This window comes from Panicum virgatum, chromosome 2N (genome assembly GCF_016808335.1).
Source record: "Panicum virgatum strain AP13 chromosome 2N, P.virgatum_v5, whole genome shotgun sequence".
NCBI lineage: Eukaryota > Viridiplantae > Streptophyta > Magnoliopsida > Poales > Poaceae > Panicum > Panicum virgatum.
Window position 1 is genome coordinate 53,497,565 of NC_053146.1, and position 17,063 is coordinate 53,514,627.

Sequence of the window (17,063 nt, forward strand, 5' to 3'; positions counted from 1 at the left end):
TAACAAGAATATATATAAAAAATAAAAGATTAAGAAATAAACCATATATGCTGTAATATATATAAACATAAACATAATATATATAAACATAAATGATTAAGAAATAAACTATATATGTTGTAATACAAAAAATGATGCTTCAAGAAATGTGCAAATTTTTGTTGGCTGCAACACTGGCTATAAAATCAGAATAATTGATAGTCCCGATTGATTGCTTGTTGGCATTTTTTCTTAGCCTTCTGATCATTTGTCATATTAAGGTACCTTTTGCTCCACCTTTCTCTGTCTTTCGCCCTCCGCCGCTCGACCAGAGACAATTCCGGAAGAACTATCACATGGTTCATAAAATATAAGAACGTTAGTGAATTGATACTATGCATATGATCCAGCTATAATACGAATAATTAATAATACCATATACTCTGTATTAAGTGCTTGTACGTTCCATTGGAATTGTTTGGAAAGTATCATTGTGATGCAACTATGAATCATCAAAATCATCTGTAGTTCTCTCGTTTAACTCAGAAGTTAGATGCTCAACAATGCCATTGGACGTATTTGTTTCATTAATCACATGGGCAACACCTACATAAGGTAAATGCAATTGAGTTAGCAGACTCACACACTGACGGGTACAATTTTTTTTTAAATATACCTATTGTGGTTCTCCCGTCTAACTCAGAATTCGGTTGCTCAATAACGCCATTGGACGTATTTGCTTCATTAATCAAAGGAGCAACACCTACATATGGTCAATACATTTTGAGTTAGCAGACTCACATACTGATGTGTCGGGTTGTAAAAATTATACTGAGATTCTGTGTATCATTCTGAGCAGCTTCTCTTTCGGCCTTTTCCTGATGATAACTTTCTCGCCTCTTAGCATTCAACTCGGCTTTTTTTTATTGGCTTGCATGCTTGCATATTTCTCGCTAGCCTTTTGCTGCTTAACTTCCCTTTGCTCGGTGCAATCAACTGGAATTCCAAATGTTATGGTTTATGAATTATGTGCAAAACTAAAATGAAACAGTTATAACAAGATCATACAAACATACCATTTTGCACAGCTTGGTTATCATGTTGATCATGTGAATGTCGGTTACGATGATTCAAGGTATTTGTGCTATCTCCAAGTGGTCGACGACCATCCATTTGCTTCAACCCATCAAAATATGTCACAACAAAAAATAAATAACGAGTCATCTCAGTGCTGGTTAATCAAAGGAAGAATCACCTCTGTGAGCAGGAGGGGGGAGACGTTTAGAGAACAATTATGAATCAAACCTCAAACCTCTATGCTCCCTTCTCGGCGAACAGGGCTGTCGGATGGGGATGACCAGAGCCGTTTATGGCGCCAACCAGTGGAGTCTCGCACCTCAATGGCACCCTTCTCGACTGACAGGGGCACCGGTGGCGACGATCAACAAAATGTGCAGAGGGCGCCGGTGCCTGCAGCTGAACCTGAACCCTACGCGCCGAGCAGGCGGGCAGTCAGGAACGCGCTAGAGCGCGGCAACGTGGAGCGGATGGAGCACTCCGAACAGCGCGAGGACACGGCTGCAATGAAGCAGCTGAACGATCAGGCATGCAATCAATAATACGGCAGCGTGCAGCAACGTGGGACGAAGGAAGAGCGCCGAGGAGTCGATGCCGCGGCCGGGCAGGCAGCACGCGGTGACGTGTGAGCACGCCAAGCAGACGGGCAGGCAGCGCGTGGTGACGTGTGACAAGAGCGGCGGAGGAATGGGAGGGCACCCAGCGCGTGGTGCTGTGCGATGAAAGCGGCGGCCAGAACGAGACGAACGAGACAATCAGCAGAGGAACATGACCGTGATCTCCCTTGCTTCCATAAATTCAGTGATCCTCTCTTTACTTCCAAAATCATCCCCAAAAATCAATGATCCTCTCTTTTTTCCTTCCAAAAAATCAGCGATCCTCTCTCTTTTTACTTCCAAAAATACAACATCCTCTCTTTTTACTTCTAAAAAAGCAGCATCCCAAAAATCAGCGATCCTCTCTCTTTTTACTTCTAAAAAAACAGCATCCTCTCTTTTTACTTCCAAAAAAACAGTCGTGGGTATGGTAATAAGCGATCCTCTCTCTTTTACTTCCAAAAAAGCAGCATCCCCCAAAATCAGCGATCCTCTGTCTTTTTACTTCCAAAAAACAGCATCCTCTCTCTTTTTACTTCCAAAAAAATGTTTATGGTAAAACTTTTGGTGAAAGAAAACAAGTCTTTTGGGTGGAAACATTTTCTATCTATAAAAAATGGGACTCCACCCCTTTTGTTAAAACTTTTGGCATGACAAGTGGGACCTCCGTGAGGGGTACGGTGGGTCTAACTTTGGTGAGAAAAGGTATCAAATGTTTCAACTTTTATAGTATAGATAGATTCGTTCACTTGTGTAAACTGTAGATGCCGTTATATATGTCCTCACCCCCTGTCTTCAAGATTATATTGTGTACTGCAAAAGTATTGAGTTCTTTTCGATTAAAAATGGTAATTAGGCTATGGCTAAATAAAAAGATCATTTTGGATAGACTTTTCTATAAATTCTGCTCGATGGAAAAAAGAATAGTTCCTTGCTTACGGCTCTGTGCTACGGTAGTAAGTTACTAACTACAAATACGATTCTAATCAGCTAATTGTGGTAGAGATAGCCAATCAATCAAAATAGTTGGGTGCCAAATAAGTCAAAAATAGTTGTGCGGTGGATTTATAGCTACCGATTGTCAATTATGGTCCGGTATTTCAAAAAATTCCAGTACAGTCCTTCGGCAGCTAAATTTTCAAAATATGGGCCCATAACACGACAGAATTGGGCCTTTTTGCTGGGTACTGGGCCTCCGAACCCACTTTCCTGTCTTACGAGCAGGCCATGCCGCAGGGCTCCACGTGGGGTTTTTAATAAGGAAAATAACAGTCTCCTTAAATCTATCAACGGGGCGGGCCGGATTTGTTGAGGTCCAGTCCTCCTTTTCCATTACCACGGGTAGCAGCACTGAGCAACTGACGGTCGATGATTAGATAACCATTATTCGCACACAAAATACCTGGCTGCGCCGCCGCCAGTGTTCCAGCGACTCCGTCGGCGATCTCCGCCGGGCGAAGTATTTTTCACCGACGCCGCACCTCCTCCTCACCTGGGTTCGATCTGTTCCTACTCGGGCTGACCATGGGGCTGATCTGACTCAGCTGCCCGGCCTTGGTGGGTTTTAGTTTTTGATCTGTGAGGATGAGGGTGACCATGGCGGCGGGACTATCGCGAACGAAGACAGGGAAGCAGGACGTCGAGGTGGAGGAGCAGAAGCTCTGCCTCAGTGAGACGGAACGAGAGGGGGTGTTGCTAACGAAGGATGACAGCGCGGTTTTACCGGCGATCAAATGGATGGTTGCAGTGTATGTCTTGCCGAGAGACAGGAAGAAGAGCACGACAAGCGCAGGGGGTGAATTTTCACACGACGAGGCGGGCTCCATGTCGGAGCGCCACCAGGAGCAATGAGTTGCTTAAGTTGGAACTGTCGAGGACTGGGCAACGCCTCGACGGTGAAGGAACTTCGCGATCTCGCGAAGAAGGTTGCCCCGACCGTGCTATGTGTGCTCGAAACTCAGGTGCACAAGGCACGGGTAGAAGGTCTGAAGAATACTCTAGGGTATGATAATGCTTTTGTTGTAAGTAGTGTTGGCCGCAGTGGTGGACTCGGTATCTACTGGAACAATAATACTAGAGTTGAGATCTTACCATTCTCCCAGTACCATATCGATGCTATTGTTACGGAGAATGGGCATGACCCATGGAGGTTGAGGTGTGTTTATGGCGAGGCACAGGTTGCAGAGCGCCATAAGACATAGGATATGCTGAAATTTATCAAGGCATCATCTAATTTACCGTGGGTCTGTATCGGCGATTTTAATGAGGTCTTGCATAGAGATGAGCATTCAGGGGTGCAAGAACAAAGCTGGGCGCAGATCGAGGGGTTCCGGGAGATGGTTGACATTTTATGGTTTGTACGACCTCGGTTTTGTGGGTCAGAAGTGGACTTTCGAGAAGAAAGTGGCGGGAGGAACTTTCTGCCGCGTGATGTTGGACAGAGCACTAGCGACTGCAGATTGGTGTTCTCGTTTTCCTCTTGCACAGGTGTCGCACCTCACTGCTGCTGCCTCGGACCATGACCCCATCCTCCTCCGCTGGGATAGGGAGGTGGAGCGGGGAAGAAGGAAACACAGGAAGAAGATGTTCAGATATGAGGTGATGTGGGAGTCTCACGACGAGTTTGAGGCCATGTTGGCTCGAACTTGGCAGGGCGCTGGGAAGGCGCATACTCTTAGAGAATTTGCATGACAAGTTGACATCTTTAGCTGGGAGTCTCAGTTTGTGGGATACACAGACGTTTGGCCATGTCCGCCAGGAGTTGAAGGCACTAAATGAGGAACTCGACCGTATGAGATCAGTTCCTTCGCGCGTGGGGCCGTCACATGCAGAGATCAAGGCGGTGGAGAGAATTATGGAGCTGAACTACAGGGAGGAAATCATGTGGAAACAGCGATCCAGAATAATGTGGCTGCCAGCAGGCGACAAGAACACACAATTCTTCCATCTTAGGGCCAGCCAAAGAAGGAGGAAAAATAAAATCTCAAAGCTCAAGAAATCAAATGGTCAGTTCACTGAGAATGAGGACAAGATGGGAGCTATGGCGACAGATTTCTATAAGACGTTGTACCGATTAGAAGGCACGACTGATATGGACCGTGTGTTAAGGTGACAACGGCTATGAATGAGGGACTGTTGGCGCCCTTCGAGAAGGAGGAAGTAAAAATAGCTCTTTTCCAAATGTTTCCGACCAAGGCGCCTGGGCCAGATGGCATGCCAGCATATTTTTTCTAGCGCCATTGGGAATTATGCGGCGATGAGGTAACTGTGGTTGTCCTCAGAGTACTGAGGGGGGAGGATGATCCATTAATATTTAATAACACCAGTATTGTGCTCATTCCAAAAGTCGATAGCTTGGAGGAGCTAGGCCAGTTTCGGCCAATAAGTCTTTGCAACGTGGTGTATAAAATTGCCTCCAAGGTGATGGCCAATAGGCTGAAGAAGGTGCTCCCTGATCTTATTTCAGATGAGCAGTCAGCCTTTGTGCCAGGGCGCTCGATTACTGACAATATAATTATAGCTTATGAGTGTATGCATTTCATGAAGAAGAAGAGAGCCCGCGACAGCAAGTTCGCTGTCCTCAAGCTGGATATGAGAAAAGCCTATGATCGGGTAGAGTGGAGCTATTTACAGGCTATTATGTTACGGCTTGGCTTTCATTGTTTGTGGGTCGACACCATTATGAGATTGGTAACCTCGGTTTCTTTCTCTGTTCTTTTTAATGGGAGCGACAGGAGAGGTTTGTACCTTCTAGAGGGATCCGCCAGGGGATCCAGTCTCACCCTATTTGTTCTTGCTAGCAGCAGATGGCCTTTCGTGCCTCTTGAAGTCCAGAATCCAGTCATCGAACCTCAGGGGAATCACAGTGGCTGCCTCGGCTCCGATGGTTAGTCACTTACTGTTCGCAGATGACAGCCTGCTGTTTTTTCAAGCAAACAGGGAGAGTGCGGATCAGGTGAAGGATGTATTACACATCTACTGCCAAGCCTCTGGGCAGCGGATTAATATGGATAAATCTTCGATACATTTTGCAAAAGGTGTCAGCGGGAGCATTCGTGAGGCTGTCATGGACTCCTTACAGGTCCATAATGTTGCATTGAGTGAGAAGTATCTGGGCATGCCCTCGGATGTTGGTGTCTCAACAAATGGGGCGTTCAAGTACCTAAAAGATAGGGTGTGGAAGCGAGTTCAAGGCTGGTTGAAACTGACTCTTTCATCTGGAGGAAAAGAAGCCCTGATCAAGTCTGTAGCGCAAGCGATCCCAACTTTTTCTATGTCATGCTTCAGACTACCACAGGGGCTATGCCAGCACATTGACAATCTACTCCGGAGTTTCTGGTGGGGAAGCAAGGAGGGTAAAAGGAAGACATGCTGGGTCGCATGGGAGGAGATGGCCAAACCAAAATACATGGGAGGCATGGGTTTCCGAGACATAGAGATTTTCAACCTTGCACTGCTGGCACGACAGGCATGGCGGATCCTGCAAGATCCTGACTCGCTTAGCGCAAGGGTTCTCAAAGCAGTGTACTTTCCGAGCAACTTATTTCTGGAGGCAGACCTGGGACCCTCTCCATCTAGAGTTTGGCGGGCTATTGTCGATGGCAAAGAAGTGCCCAAACAAGGCTTAATTCGTAGGATTGGAACCGGGGAAGATACGGAGGTGTGGCACTCAAATTGGCTTCCGAGGGATGGGCAGCTACGACCAATATGCTGCATCAGTGACACACCACCGGGAAAGGTCAGTGAACTGATTAACCCGCTGACGTTTACATGGGACTTACAGGCGGTGGACACACACTTCATGCCGATGGATGGCGAGCTGATCAGAAGCATTCCGCTGTCTGGGCGGAGGCAGGAGGATTTCTGGGCCTGGCATTATGAGAAGTCCGGAGTTTTCTCTGTTAGATCGGCTTACCAGATGCTGGTCACGACACGGGAACGGCGGTCGAACTGGATTGAACACAACTCTGGGAGATCAGATGTCGAGGCGGACCAGAAAGACTGGACGGATCTGTGGTCAGTCAAGGTCCCGTCGAAGATCCTGGACGGATGTGCGGCATCGCAGAAACATGGCACATACAAGCAATTGCTCTATCTGTGGGGGTCAGGATTCGTGGAAGCACTCGCTGCTTGAATGCAATATGGCCAGGTGCGTTTGGGCTTTACAATGTGATGAACTTGTTGATTTCATTAGTCAGGCACAATATGACAATGGACGCGGGTGGATCCACGAAGCAATAGCAGGTCTCGCTCATGATAAGTTGGTGAGCCTTGTTGTAACTTTGTGGGCGATTTGGCATGCGAGGAGGAAGGCAATTCATGAAAATATTTTTTAGAGCCCGTTGTCCACTCACAGCTTCATAGAGAGGTTTATTGCAGACTTGGAGACGGCTATGCTGACAGTGGAGAGGAAGGGGGACGCGGGTGCGGGCTGTGCACCTGCTGCAGCTCCCAAATGGATTCCGCCCTCACAAGGCCTGATGAAGGTAAATGTCGACGCCGCATTTTCGAAGAATTCTGATATTGTGGCGATGGCGGCGGTGGCGAGGGATGGGGCGGGCGCTTTCATGGGAGCGTCGGCCCTAGTGATGAAGGGCATATCCGACCCGGAGACGGCGGAAGTGCTGGCGTGCCGTGAAGGCCTAGCCCTTGCAGCGGACCTCATGATCAGGAGGGTGCGGATTGCCACAGACTGCGCTTGTGCTGTCCGAAGCATGGCAGGGCCTGGAATGGGTCGATACGGCCACGTAATCAGAGAGATGAAGGCTGGCATGACGAATTTCGAAAGAGCAGAAGTTGTCCATGAAGAGAGGGCATCGAACACTGATGTCCATGCTTTAGCTAAAAGCTCGATTTATGAATCATTAGGAAGACATATTTATTTTTTTTATCCTCCTTATGGAGTTTGTAGTACCAGGTATGCTGTTTGAGTAAAGTTGGCACACCCCTAAAAAACTGACGATCGATGATGCCAGGCTTTACTTTTGGGGTCGCGCGTCGCACACACGCATGAGCCCGTGCGACCGTACGATACCGTGCGTGCTAATCACGTGCATCGATCGATACGGTGTCCTTGCCGAGATACATCATACATCATGTGCTATTAGACAAGCAATGTGTTGTTAAGGTGACGACGCCGTTCACCGGCCGCCTGGCTACGTACCCTGCTGGTAGCATGGTAGTAGTGGTGTAGGAGCAGGAGATGGTCGACAACGACCGGCCGGCCGGCAACATTGTCGAAGAAAATTCTGGCGCCGCGGTATTTACCCACGGCGCCGTAACCTTTAGCGCTAGCTGCCAATATAGGATCCATTATTTCTTCAAACTTTTCCACCGGAATAAAAAATATAAAAACTTTCAAGAGATAAAACTAAAATGCAAAAATTATAGCACAGCAGCGGTTGCCCTTCTTCCGCAGCTCGTACACACGTACGAGCAGAGCTACTCCAGCGCATGGATAACGAGTTTGCCTTCCCTTCCATTTGAGTTGAGCTAGTGGCGATCGAGCCACCCTCTCTATCCGTCGCCGATGGGATGGATGCCGGCGAAGCCACCCGGTCGGCTAGCTCTCTCCTTCCATCCAGACGACGCTTGATCAAAGCAAGCAGGGGCACGGTGACTTGAACAATATGAACATTCACATTTTGCGCAAACCATTTGGAGCAGAGGCTGATTTGGGTACCGGATCCCAATCGAAACGCCAAATCACACGGAGCAGCTCGAGCCCTCGCCGGTGGCGCTGCCATCGGGCGGGCTCTACCTCCCACTCAACACCTAGCATTAGGGGTACAAATTGGTAATCCTTAGGTACATCTCCAATCCTTTTAGTTCAAAGTTTTACACTAATTTTTTAAAATGAGATCTAATCTAAAATTAAAAAAATAATATAAAATTTTAAACTAAAAATTTTGGAGATGCACTAAAGGTAGCATCAGACACTACCGGATTTCGCGTATTCGCCGAGTGCCTGCGGCACTTGGCAAAGCCCTAATTGCACTCGGCGAAGGGTTTACCGAGTGCCGCCCACGGCAACCAATTTCTGGTAGTGACATAAGCGGAAATGCAGCACCGGGGTTGATCGCAGCGGCGGCGCGGTGGTGAGGGCGTCGTGGCGAAATCGGCGAGTTCGGGAGGGGTCTTGACGTCAGTGGTGCTGGGAGATCTCATTAATTATATTGTTATGGGATATCTCTTTAATTATGTTATGAACACCGTCAGGTTGTCTTTCCTCCTGTGATCGATGTCCCTCTACGCTATGGGCTATGGCACATTGATGTGTTTACGCAATCGACACACAAAAATAAAAAAAGGCTAACACACGGCTTAGAACGAAGAGAAACATGCTGTCCTTCTGGAGCAGAGCCCCGCGTAGGCCGTCATGGTCCTGCAGCGCGGCGGCGCCGTCGGGCAGGTTCACGAGCACGTCCTGCGTGGTCACGCCGTGCACGCGGCTCACGCAGGCGTGCTGCACCTGCAGCTCCAGCGACCGGAGCGCGCCCATCAGCCACGCCGGCGCGTGGCGCGCGCCGCTCGTCACGCGCACCACGGCCGCGTCGCGCCCCACCTTCCGCACGTACAGCTCCCCGCCGACGGCCGCGCCCGCGTCATCTCCGCCGGCGCTGGCCGGCTCCCACCTCGCCAGGGCCGCGTGGTGCCTCGCGTCGGCGTCGGCCTCGAGCTGCGCCACGCGGGCGCGGAGCTCGGCGATGTACCGCGCCGCGTCGGCGAGCAGGGAGGCCTTGTCCATGCGCGACACGGTGGGCACGGCGGCGCGGAGCTCGCAGAACCGGCGGTTCAGCTTCTCGCGGCGCTGCCGCTCGGACTCCACGTGGCTTGCGGCCGCGGCCCCCGCGGCGGCGCGCGGCCCTGGCTTCCGGCCCCGCCGCGGCGCCGCCGGTGCCGAGGGGCTCGGGAGGATCAGCTTGGAGAGCTCCGAGTCTGCTGGGGAGAGCACGCCGCCTGCCGCCGCCGGCGTCGGCGTCGGCGTCTCCACCAGGTAATAGGCGCCAACATCATCGTTCTCGTTCTCGCCCGCCGCCATGACATCGGCCAGCAGCCACTGCTCCGGGACTTCGAAGGACGGTAGCTCGAGAATCGTGCATGACGCCGCCTCGGAGAAGGAGAGAGGCGCGGGTCCGGAGGAGGAGGATGGGCAGAGACGCTCCTCATCCATGGCGTCGCTCGCTCCTTGCACGTTCCGGTTCGACCGCGACACTACCGCTGATGAAGGTGGCAGATGGCAAATGGTGATCAGGAGGTTTTATATCGTGATCGCTAGCTGATCAGCTTGATTTCATTTAGAAGGTGAGACGCCTATGCCAATGCCGACTCAGCTCCATGCACCCAACGCGTGTTCAATCATCTACCGGCTTTATTTGACTCTCTCGCTCGTAGTTCCGAACAGCGTTGATGCTGTTCGACTTGCAGTGGCCGGAGTACTGGATACAGTATATCATCCGAAATACTAATTTGCAGGACATGGCTGGATACGGGATACCATACGTACGTGCGTTCTGTAGCTTGGCTCTGGTACATCAGGGTTCAGGGATCCGGTACAAGCTGTGCAGCTCAACGGTCGAATCATGCCAACGTGTTCCGAACTACAGTGGCGGACCCAGAACTCCGAATCTAAGGTATGCCTGGCAGAGGGATTTGTAGTGGGATTGCAAAGTAGTAGTATATGAGCTAGCTATTTGCTGTTGATATCTAACTAGTAAACACAAGCGAAAGGGCCCCTAGCTGACTTGGTTTTTAGGACTCCTCGAGTTCTGGGTTCGACTTCCGATGGAAGCGAATTTCAAACTGAGGTTAAAAAAATCCCTCTCGTTAGTCAAAGAAGCTAGGGCTAAGAGGATTTTCTCGGCCAGGAAGCCGAAGTCGCGGACTATTCAAAAACCACCTAGGTCCGCCACTGCCGAACTAAACTGTTGGGGGCACCTGTGACGTGGCAGACGTGCGTACAACGTGTCGTGATTTTAATTTCATGGTACCCGGAGTGAAAATTAGAGCGAAGCCAAACACTAGCAAGGCAATACTTATTTTATTTTCAACAATTACACAATTAGTAGCATGGGCACAGAACATAGCTCTTTGCATCTCTCTGACTTTCTTTACTTTTTCTGTTCTGTGGTTAGTGCGCATATCCGGCTATGGATTTGCCCAAACGGCTCGGTAGTTAACATTGCCCTTTGTTCCCGTGTCAAATTGACAATTTTTACTTCCTTTTCGGTTAGATTAGACCAATCAACACTTGGAGGAGGAAGGTATATTCGCAAAAGAAAAACCACACCCAAAGCAGGTAGAACATTGAAAAGAAAAAAGATCAGCAATCCATGATTGAGGATTGGAGGGCTCTGCTTGAGGTTTGGGAACCGTTGGGCTACAAACACGTAGTCTTAGTCACAAAACTCTTAGGGGGTGTTTGCTTCGCCGCCACAGCCCACAGATGCTTGCCTCAAGTTCGGCTCGCCACCAGCAGATGGCAGTTGTTTGGTTCAAAGCTTGGAAGTGGCCTCCACAACATTTCTCCGTTATAAAATACGCCACAGCCGCGGCGGCGATTTCGACCGCCACAACTTAGGCGCCGCCACACTCGCCACAGAATGTGTGGCTGTGATCCAAACATCCCCTTACCTAGACATGAACTTGGCAATACCTTAAGTTGGAAACTGAAATTGATGTACATATATATAAGATAATCAAAGTGTTTGCAGACCAAACCACATACCAGAGTTTTCAGTTTGAGAGGAATAAAAGCATGGGTGTCATGAATATCCATGGACGAGGAAAACGAATGTTGAAACTTGGCACAACGAATTGGTGAGCATTTTGGTTGTTCATTTTGTTTGGCAACTAGCTAATAACTACCGTAAAATTTAGTTTTCACCATCTTGGACTTTTGATGGAATATAGCAGGTTGTAAAAATAAAAAGGATTAGTTCATCGTATGCTATGCTTACGAGTCTGGGTATGGATTTATCCTATGACTAGCTTCCACACTTAATTTCAACCCTTATATCCGTTCGCTAACCCATCTATGGTTGCATGGTAGGATGGGGTTCTATAATTTTTTTTCACGCGTAGTAACGCGCGGGTATTCTACTAGTAACTTACAGAAAACAAAATCATCATTCGATATGTTAACTTAGGTACATTATCGAATGAAGTTATCTTAGGTTTCAGCGCGGCATGATAACGGTGAATTTACTGAACTAGTTTATCCTATCAGGCCTAGCTAGCGTAATTTTTGGACCGTCAAATGGCCTAATTCGATGGTGTAATGCACAAATAGAGCTAGCGGTCAATCTCTGGTACGTTCGTCGTGCACGCGGCCCGTCCACTATGTATGAGTGAAGGAACTACTGCAGTGTAGACCTAGCAAGACGGACATTTCCTTGCTTGCTGCAGAAATCTGAAAAGCGGACCATGTTTTCAGACATGAGATTTAATTCAAAGATTATTAGCCTAACTGCTAAATTTTTTAATTTCTTAAAGCATTATTCATGATACCTTTATTAGGTCACTTTACCGTACGCTTACTCGATCGCTTTAGCTTAAACTTAGTTGTGTGTAGCCATCCGTTATATACATTGCATTCACCCTTGGCGTTTTTGCAATTCTGCCGGTCAGCCCGGGCGGTGCCGCGTTGGATCCAGGGAATACCTTACCAACGGTAAGGTATTTATCAATGGAGCCCGGTAGCGATAATCAATACAGATTATCGTTGATATTGGCTTCGATTATCATGATAATCGCGATTATCGCTAAAATCGGCTTCGATTATGAGTCGATAATCGTTGATTATCGAACGATAATGCAATCCCTGGTTGGATCTGAGACGCCGGCGCCTTCGCACCAGCCCAGCAGGGCCCCGGCGCGTAAATGCCCAGGCGGAGGCCATCGACGACGACGACGCGTAGACGGCGCGCGCTCTCCGTTCAGATCGAGGTGACCCCAGCCGTCGATCGCGCGGCTGCTGTCGGTAGGGGCACGGGTGGACGGCAATAGGCATAGGTGGATTAATTACAGATTTAATTGCACGTTTAATTCCACGATTAATTGCTGTCAACGGCAAAATAGCCACCGCACCGCACCGCACCGCACCGGCACCTGCACGTCACGTCCGGCCGCGCATGCGCACCGCACGTCCGGCCGCGCCGCGCCGCGCCGCGCCTCGTCTCGGCCACGGCCCGGCCCGGCCCGGCGAGGCGAGCGAGAGCGCGCGCGCGTGTGGTTCACCTTCCTCCTCTTACCGGCTTCACAAGTGGTGTACACGAAGTCCACCTTTTAAGTCGGTTGAGATCCTCCTCAATTCCCGGTACGGAATTAAGCATTGATTCCCTAGCATTAATAGTGGGCTTTAAATTCTTTTAATGCTTTAGAAGTAATGGGCCAAGCCCATTACTCCAACAATCCCCACCAAGAAATTCAAGCCACACTAGAAATACCCTCATTCCCTCATTGATATACCAGTATTCGACAGAGACTGTTAAGTTGAACTTCCATCTAGGACAAAGGCTACACTTATTCACAACTGTGCAATGGACTATGACTTGAATTGCCAGTTTTGTGCAAACAAGTTTGACCAGAGCCCTACACTGGTACTAGGCTGCAAAAGCATCCCCGCGGTTTGGAGCTTATAAGTCATACTCCAGGCCCTTCATGAGTTTCTAGAGAATACCCAATTCTCATAGACCATGACCAGTGGTCAAACTCATATAGGTGTGTTCCTTTCAGATGTTCTGTAGGACAACATCTTTGTTTCAAGAAAACAACTCATTTGTTTAAAAGAAACCACCTGGCACACATTAAGGTATAGACCAACCTGCCATACAGATTAGAAGAGAAATGCACCTTATACACGGAATGAGCCCTTTTCACAAAGGTTCTCTTCTCACAGTCAGACTTTAGTTTGTTTCACCATCCTAATTCACGGGATCTCCGATCACATAGGACAGGTTTCCACTATAGAATGACTCACGTGGGTCTCAAGCCCAATTCCATAGATGCATTGTCTATCACATTTCGTGAAAGACCCTTTGTAAACTGATCTGCCAGATTCTTAGCCGTCTGAACATAGTCCAGGGCTATAACTCCGGAGTTTCTCAATTTTCTGACAGATTTCAACCGCCTTTTCACATGTCTAGATGACTTCATGTTATCCTTTGAACTATTCACCTTGACAATTACCGTTTGATTGTCACAGTTCATTAGGATTGCCGGTAACGGTTTTTCAACTATCGGCAAGTCCATAAGGAGCTCACGAAGCCACTCAGCCTCAACAGTGGCGGTATCTAATGCTGTGAGTTCTGCTTCCATAGTTGACCTCGTTAAGATGGTCTGCTTACAAGACTTCCAGGAAACAGCTCCACCACCAAGTGTAAACACACATCCACTTGTGGCCTTTATCTCATCAGCATCAGAAATTCAATTTGAATCACTATACCCTTCTAGTACCCTTGGGTACCCGGTGTAGTGAATTCCATAGTTCATTGTCCCCTTCAGATAGCGCATTACTCTTTCAAGAGCCTTCCAATGATCATCTCCCGGGTTTGAAACAAATCGGCTCAGTTTGCTTACAGCAAACGAGATGTCAGGTCTTGTAGTGCTCGCTAAATACATTAATGAACCAATGATCTGAGAATATCTCAGCTGATCTCGCATTATCCTTTTGTTCTTTCTAAGAATTAAACTGGCATCATATGGTGTTGAGACAGGTTTATAGTCGCTATAACCAAAGCGACTTAACACCTTCTCCACATAGTGAGACTGTGTAAGAATCACCCCACCATTGATCTCTTTTACCAGTTTTATATTAAGGATAACATTAGCTTCTCCCAGATCCTTCATCTCAAAATTTTGAGATAAAAACTCTTTGACTTCCTTAATCACATTAAGGCTAGTGCCAAAGATCAGTATGTCATCCACATACAAGCACAAAATCACTCCTTCAGCCCCACCATAGCGATAGTACACACATCTGTCAGCTTCGTTCACAACAAAGCCGGCAGAGGTCAAAGTTCTATCAAACTTTTCATGCCACTGCTTAGGCGCTTGCTTGAGACCATATAAAGATTTTAACAACTTACAAACCATTCCTTCTTGACCCTTTGATACAAACCCATCCGGCTGATCCATATAGATCTCCTCTTCTAACTCTCCATTGAGGAAAGCCGTCTTAACGTCCATCTGATGAACGAGAAGACCATAAGAGGCTGCCAGGGAAAGTAACACTCGAATTGTGGTCAATCGGGCAACTGGTGAATAAGTGTCAAAGAAATCTTCTCCTTCTTTTTGGGTATAACCCTTGGCCACAAGCCTAGCCTTGTACTTTTCAATAGTACCATCTGGCCTAAACTTTTCTTGAACACCCACTTGCATCCAACCGGTTTACATCTATAAGGACGTTCAACGACCTCCCAGGTTCCATTAGACATAATAGAATCCAACTCACTCCTTACTGCTTCCTTCCAATGGTCAGCATCAGGAGATGAATATGCCTCTTCAATGGTTCTGGGTGTATCATCTATGAGGTATACAATGAAATCATCACCAAAAGACTTTACAGTCCTTTGTCTCTTGCTTTTTCTCGGAGCATCATTGTTATCCTCCTCAGGATTTTCTACAAGTGTATGTTCATTGTGTTCTATCGGCTCAGCAGAGCCATCATCCTCGATGAACTCTTGCCTAGATGAACTTGTTTCATCTCTCATGGGAAAAATGTTTTCAAAAAATGTAGCATCTCTGGACTCCATTATAGTACCAACATACATGTCAGGTACTCCAGATTTCACTATTAAAAATCTATATCCAACGCTGTGAATAGCATAACCTAGAAAGATACAATCCACAGTTTTAGGTCCAAGCTTACGTTTCTTGGTTATTGGCACACTCACTTTTGCCAAACAACCCCATGTACGTAAGTATGACAGTGTTGGCCTTTTGTTCTCCCATTCCTCGAATGGAGTTATCTCTTTATTCTTTGTAGGAACACGGTTTAGGACATGACATGCAGTCAATATAGCCTCACCCCACCATTCCTTGGAAAGTCCCGCTGTATCTAACATGGCGTTAACCAAATCCGTTAGAGTGCGGTTCTTTCTTTCGGCAACCCCATTTGACTGAGGTGAATAGGGAGGCGTCCTTTCATGAATAATACCATGTTCCTCGCAGAATAAAGTAAATAAATTTGAGAAATACTCGCCACCATGATCTGACCTAACTCTTTTGATCTTTCTCTCAAGTTGGTTTTCTACTTCAGCTTTATAGATTTTAAAGTAGTGTAAAGCTTCATCTTTTGACTTCAACAAATAGATGTAACAAAATCTAGTACTATCATCAATCAAAGTCATGAAATATTTTTTACCACCTTTTGTCAACACTCCATTCATTTCGCACAAATCGGAATGAATTAATTCTAAGGGTGCCAAGCTCCTTGCCTCCGCGGTCTTATGAGGCTTACGAGTTTGTTTTGATTCAACACATACATGACACTTAGAATTTTTTACAAAAGTGAACTTTGGAATTAAGCTCAAATTAGCTAAGCGCATCATACAACCAAAATTAACGTGACAAAGCCTTGAATGCCAAACATTTATTTCATCAACGTTAATAACATTGTATGCAATTTTATTACAAACATCTGACAAAGAAAGACGGAACAAGCCTCCGCTTTCATAACCTTTTCCAACAAAAGTACCAAACTTAGACAAGATACATTTATTGGACTCAAAGACTAATTTGAAACCATCTCTACACAGTAGAGAGCCGCTGACTAAATTCTTCTTGATGGTGGGGACATGCTGCACGTTCTTCAGCTGCACGGTCTTCCCCGAAGTAAACTTCAGATTTACCGTACCAACACCAAGAACACGCGCATGTGATCCGTTCCCCATCAGCAAGGAGGAAGTCCCGCCGGTCTGGTAAGAAGAGAACAAAAAAGCATCAGCACAAACATGAATATTAGCACCAGTGTCAACCCACCACTCGGGTGAACCAAAGACTGAAAGAACAGTAGGTAATAAATTACCGTACCCCGAAGTTCCTCCAGGCTCGCTAATAACCATGTTGGCGGAGTCGTTGCCTTTGTGGTTCGGACACTTTACAGCAAAGTGATCCGTACTAGCGCACACATAGCAAGCTCCCGTCTTCTTCTTCTTCTTAAAAGTGGTTGTCTTCTTAGTCTTTGGTTGGTTCTGCGGTGGCTTTTTCTTGTTCTTGTGGGAGTTGTTCTTCTGAACAAGATTGGCACTTGAAGCACCAACAACTCCTTTCCCACGTATGTCCTTTACTCTCGCCTTCTCCTCAACATCAAGAGTCCTTATGAGTCCATCTATTGTGAACTCCTGTCTCTTGTGTTTTAGAGAAGTAGCAAAGTCCCTCCAAGAAGGTGGCAGCTTAGAGATTATACCT

The 17,063-nt window shown here is 47.4% G+C and overlaps 1 protein-coding gene across 1 annotated transcript; it reads right to left on the reverse strand.

Moving 5' to 3' along the window:
* Positions 1 to 7,002: 7,002 nt before the first annotated feature.
* LOC120662761 (transcription factor MYC2-like) lies at positions 7,003 to 9,825 on the reverse strand. The gene is made up of 2 exons (XM_039941840.1): positions 8,973 to 9,825; positions 7,003 to 7,376 (listed from the first exon to the last, which is right to left on the reverse strand). The coding sequence occupies exons 1-2, from the start codon at positions 9,823 to 9,825 to the stop codon at positions 7,003 to 7,005; spliced, it is 1,227 nt and encodes a 408-aa protein (XP_039797774.1).
* Positions 9,826 to 17,063: the final 7,238 nt, after the last annotated feature.

Excerpts from the sequence above, each read along its gene's own strand:
- LOC120662761 (XM_039941840.1), bottom strand. The coding sequence starts at position 9,825 with ATGGATGAGGAGCGTCTCTGCCCATCCTCCTCCTCCGGACCCGCGCCT. Across the intron at positions 7,377-8,972 it reads GTTTCTCTTCGTTCTAAGCC|GCCCTGCCATGCTTCGGACA; the intron begins GTGTGTTAGCCT and ends GACCCATTCCAG.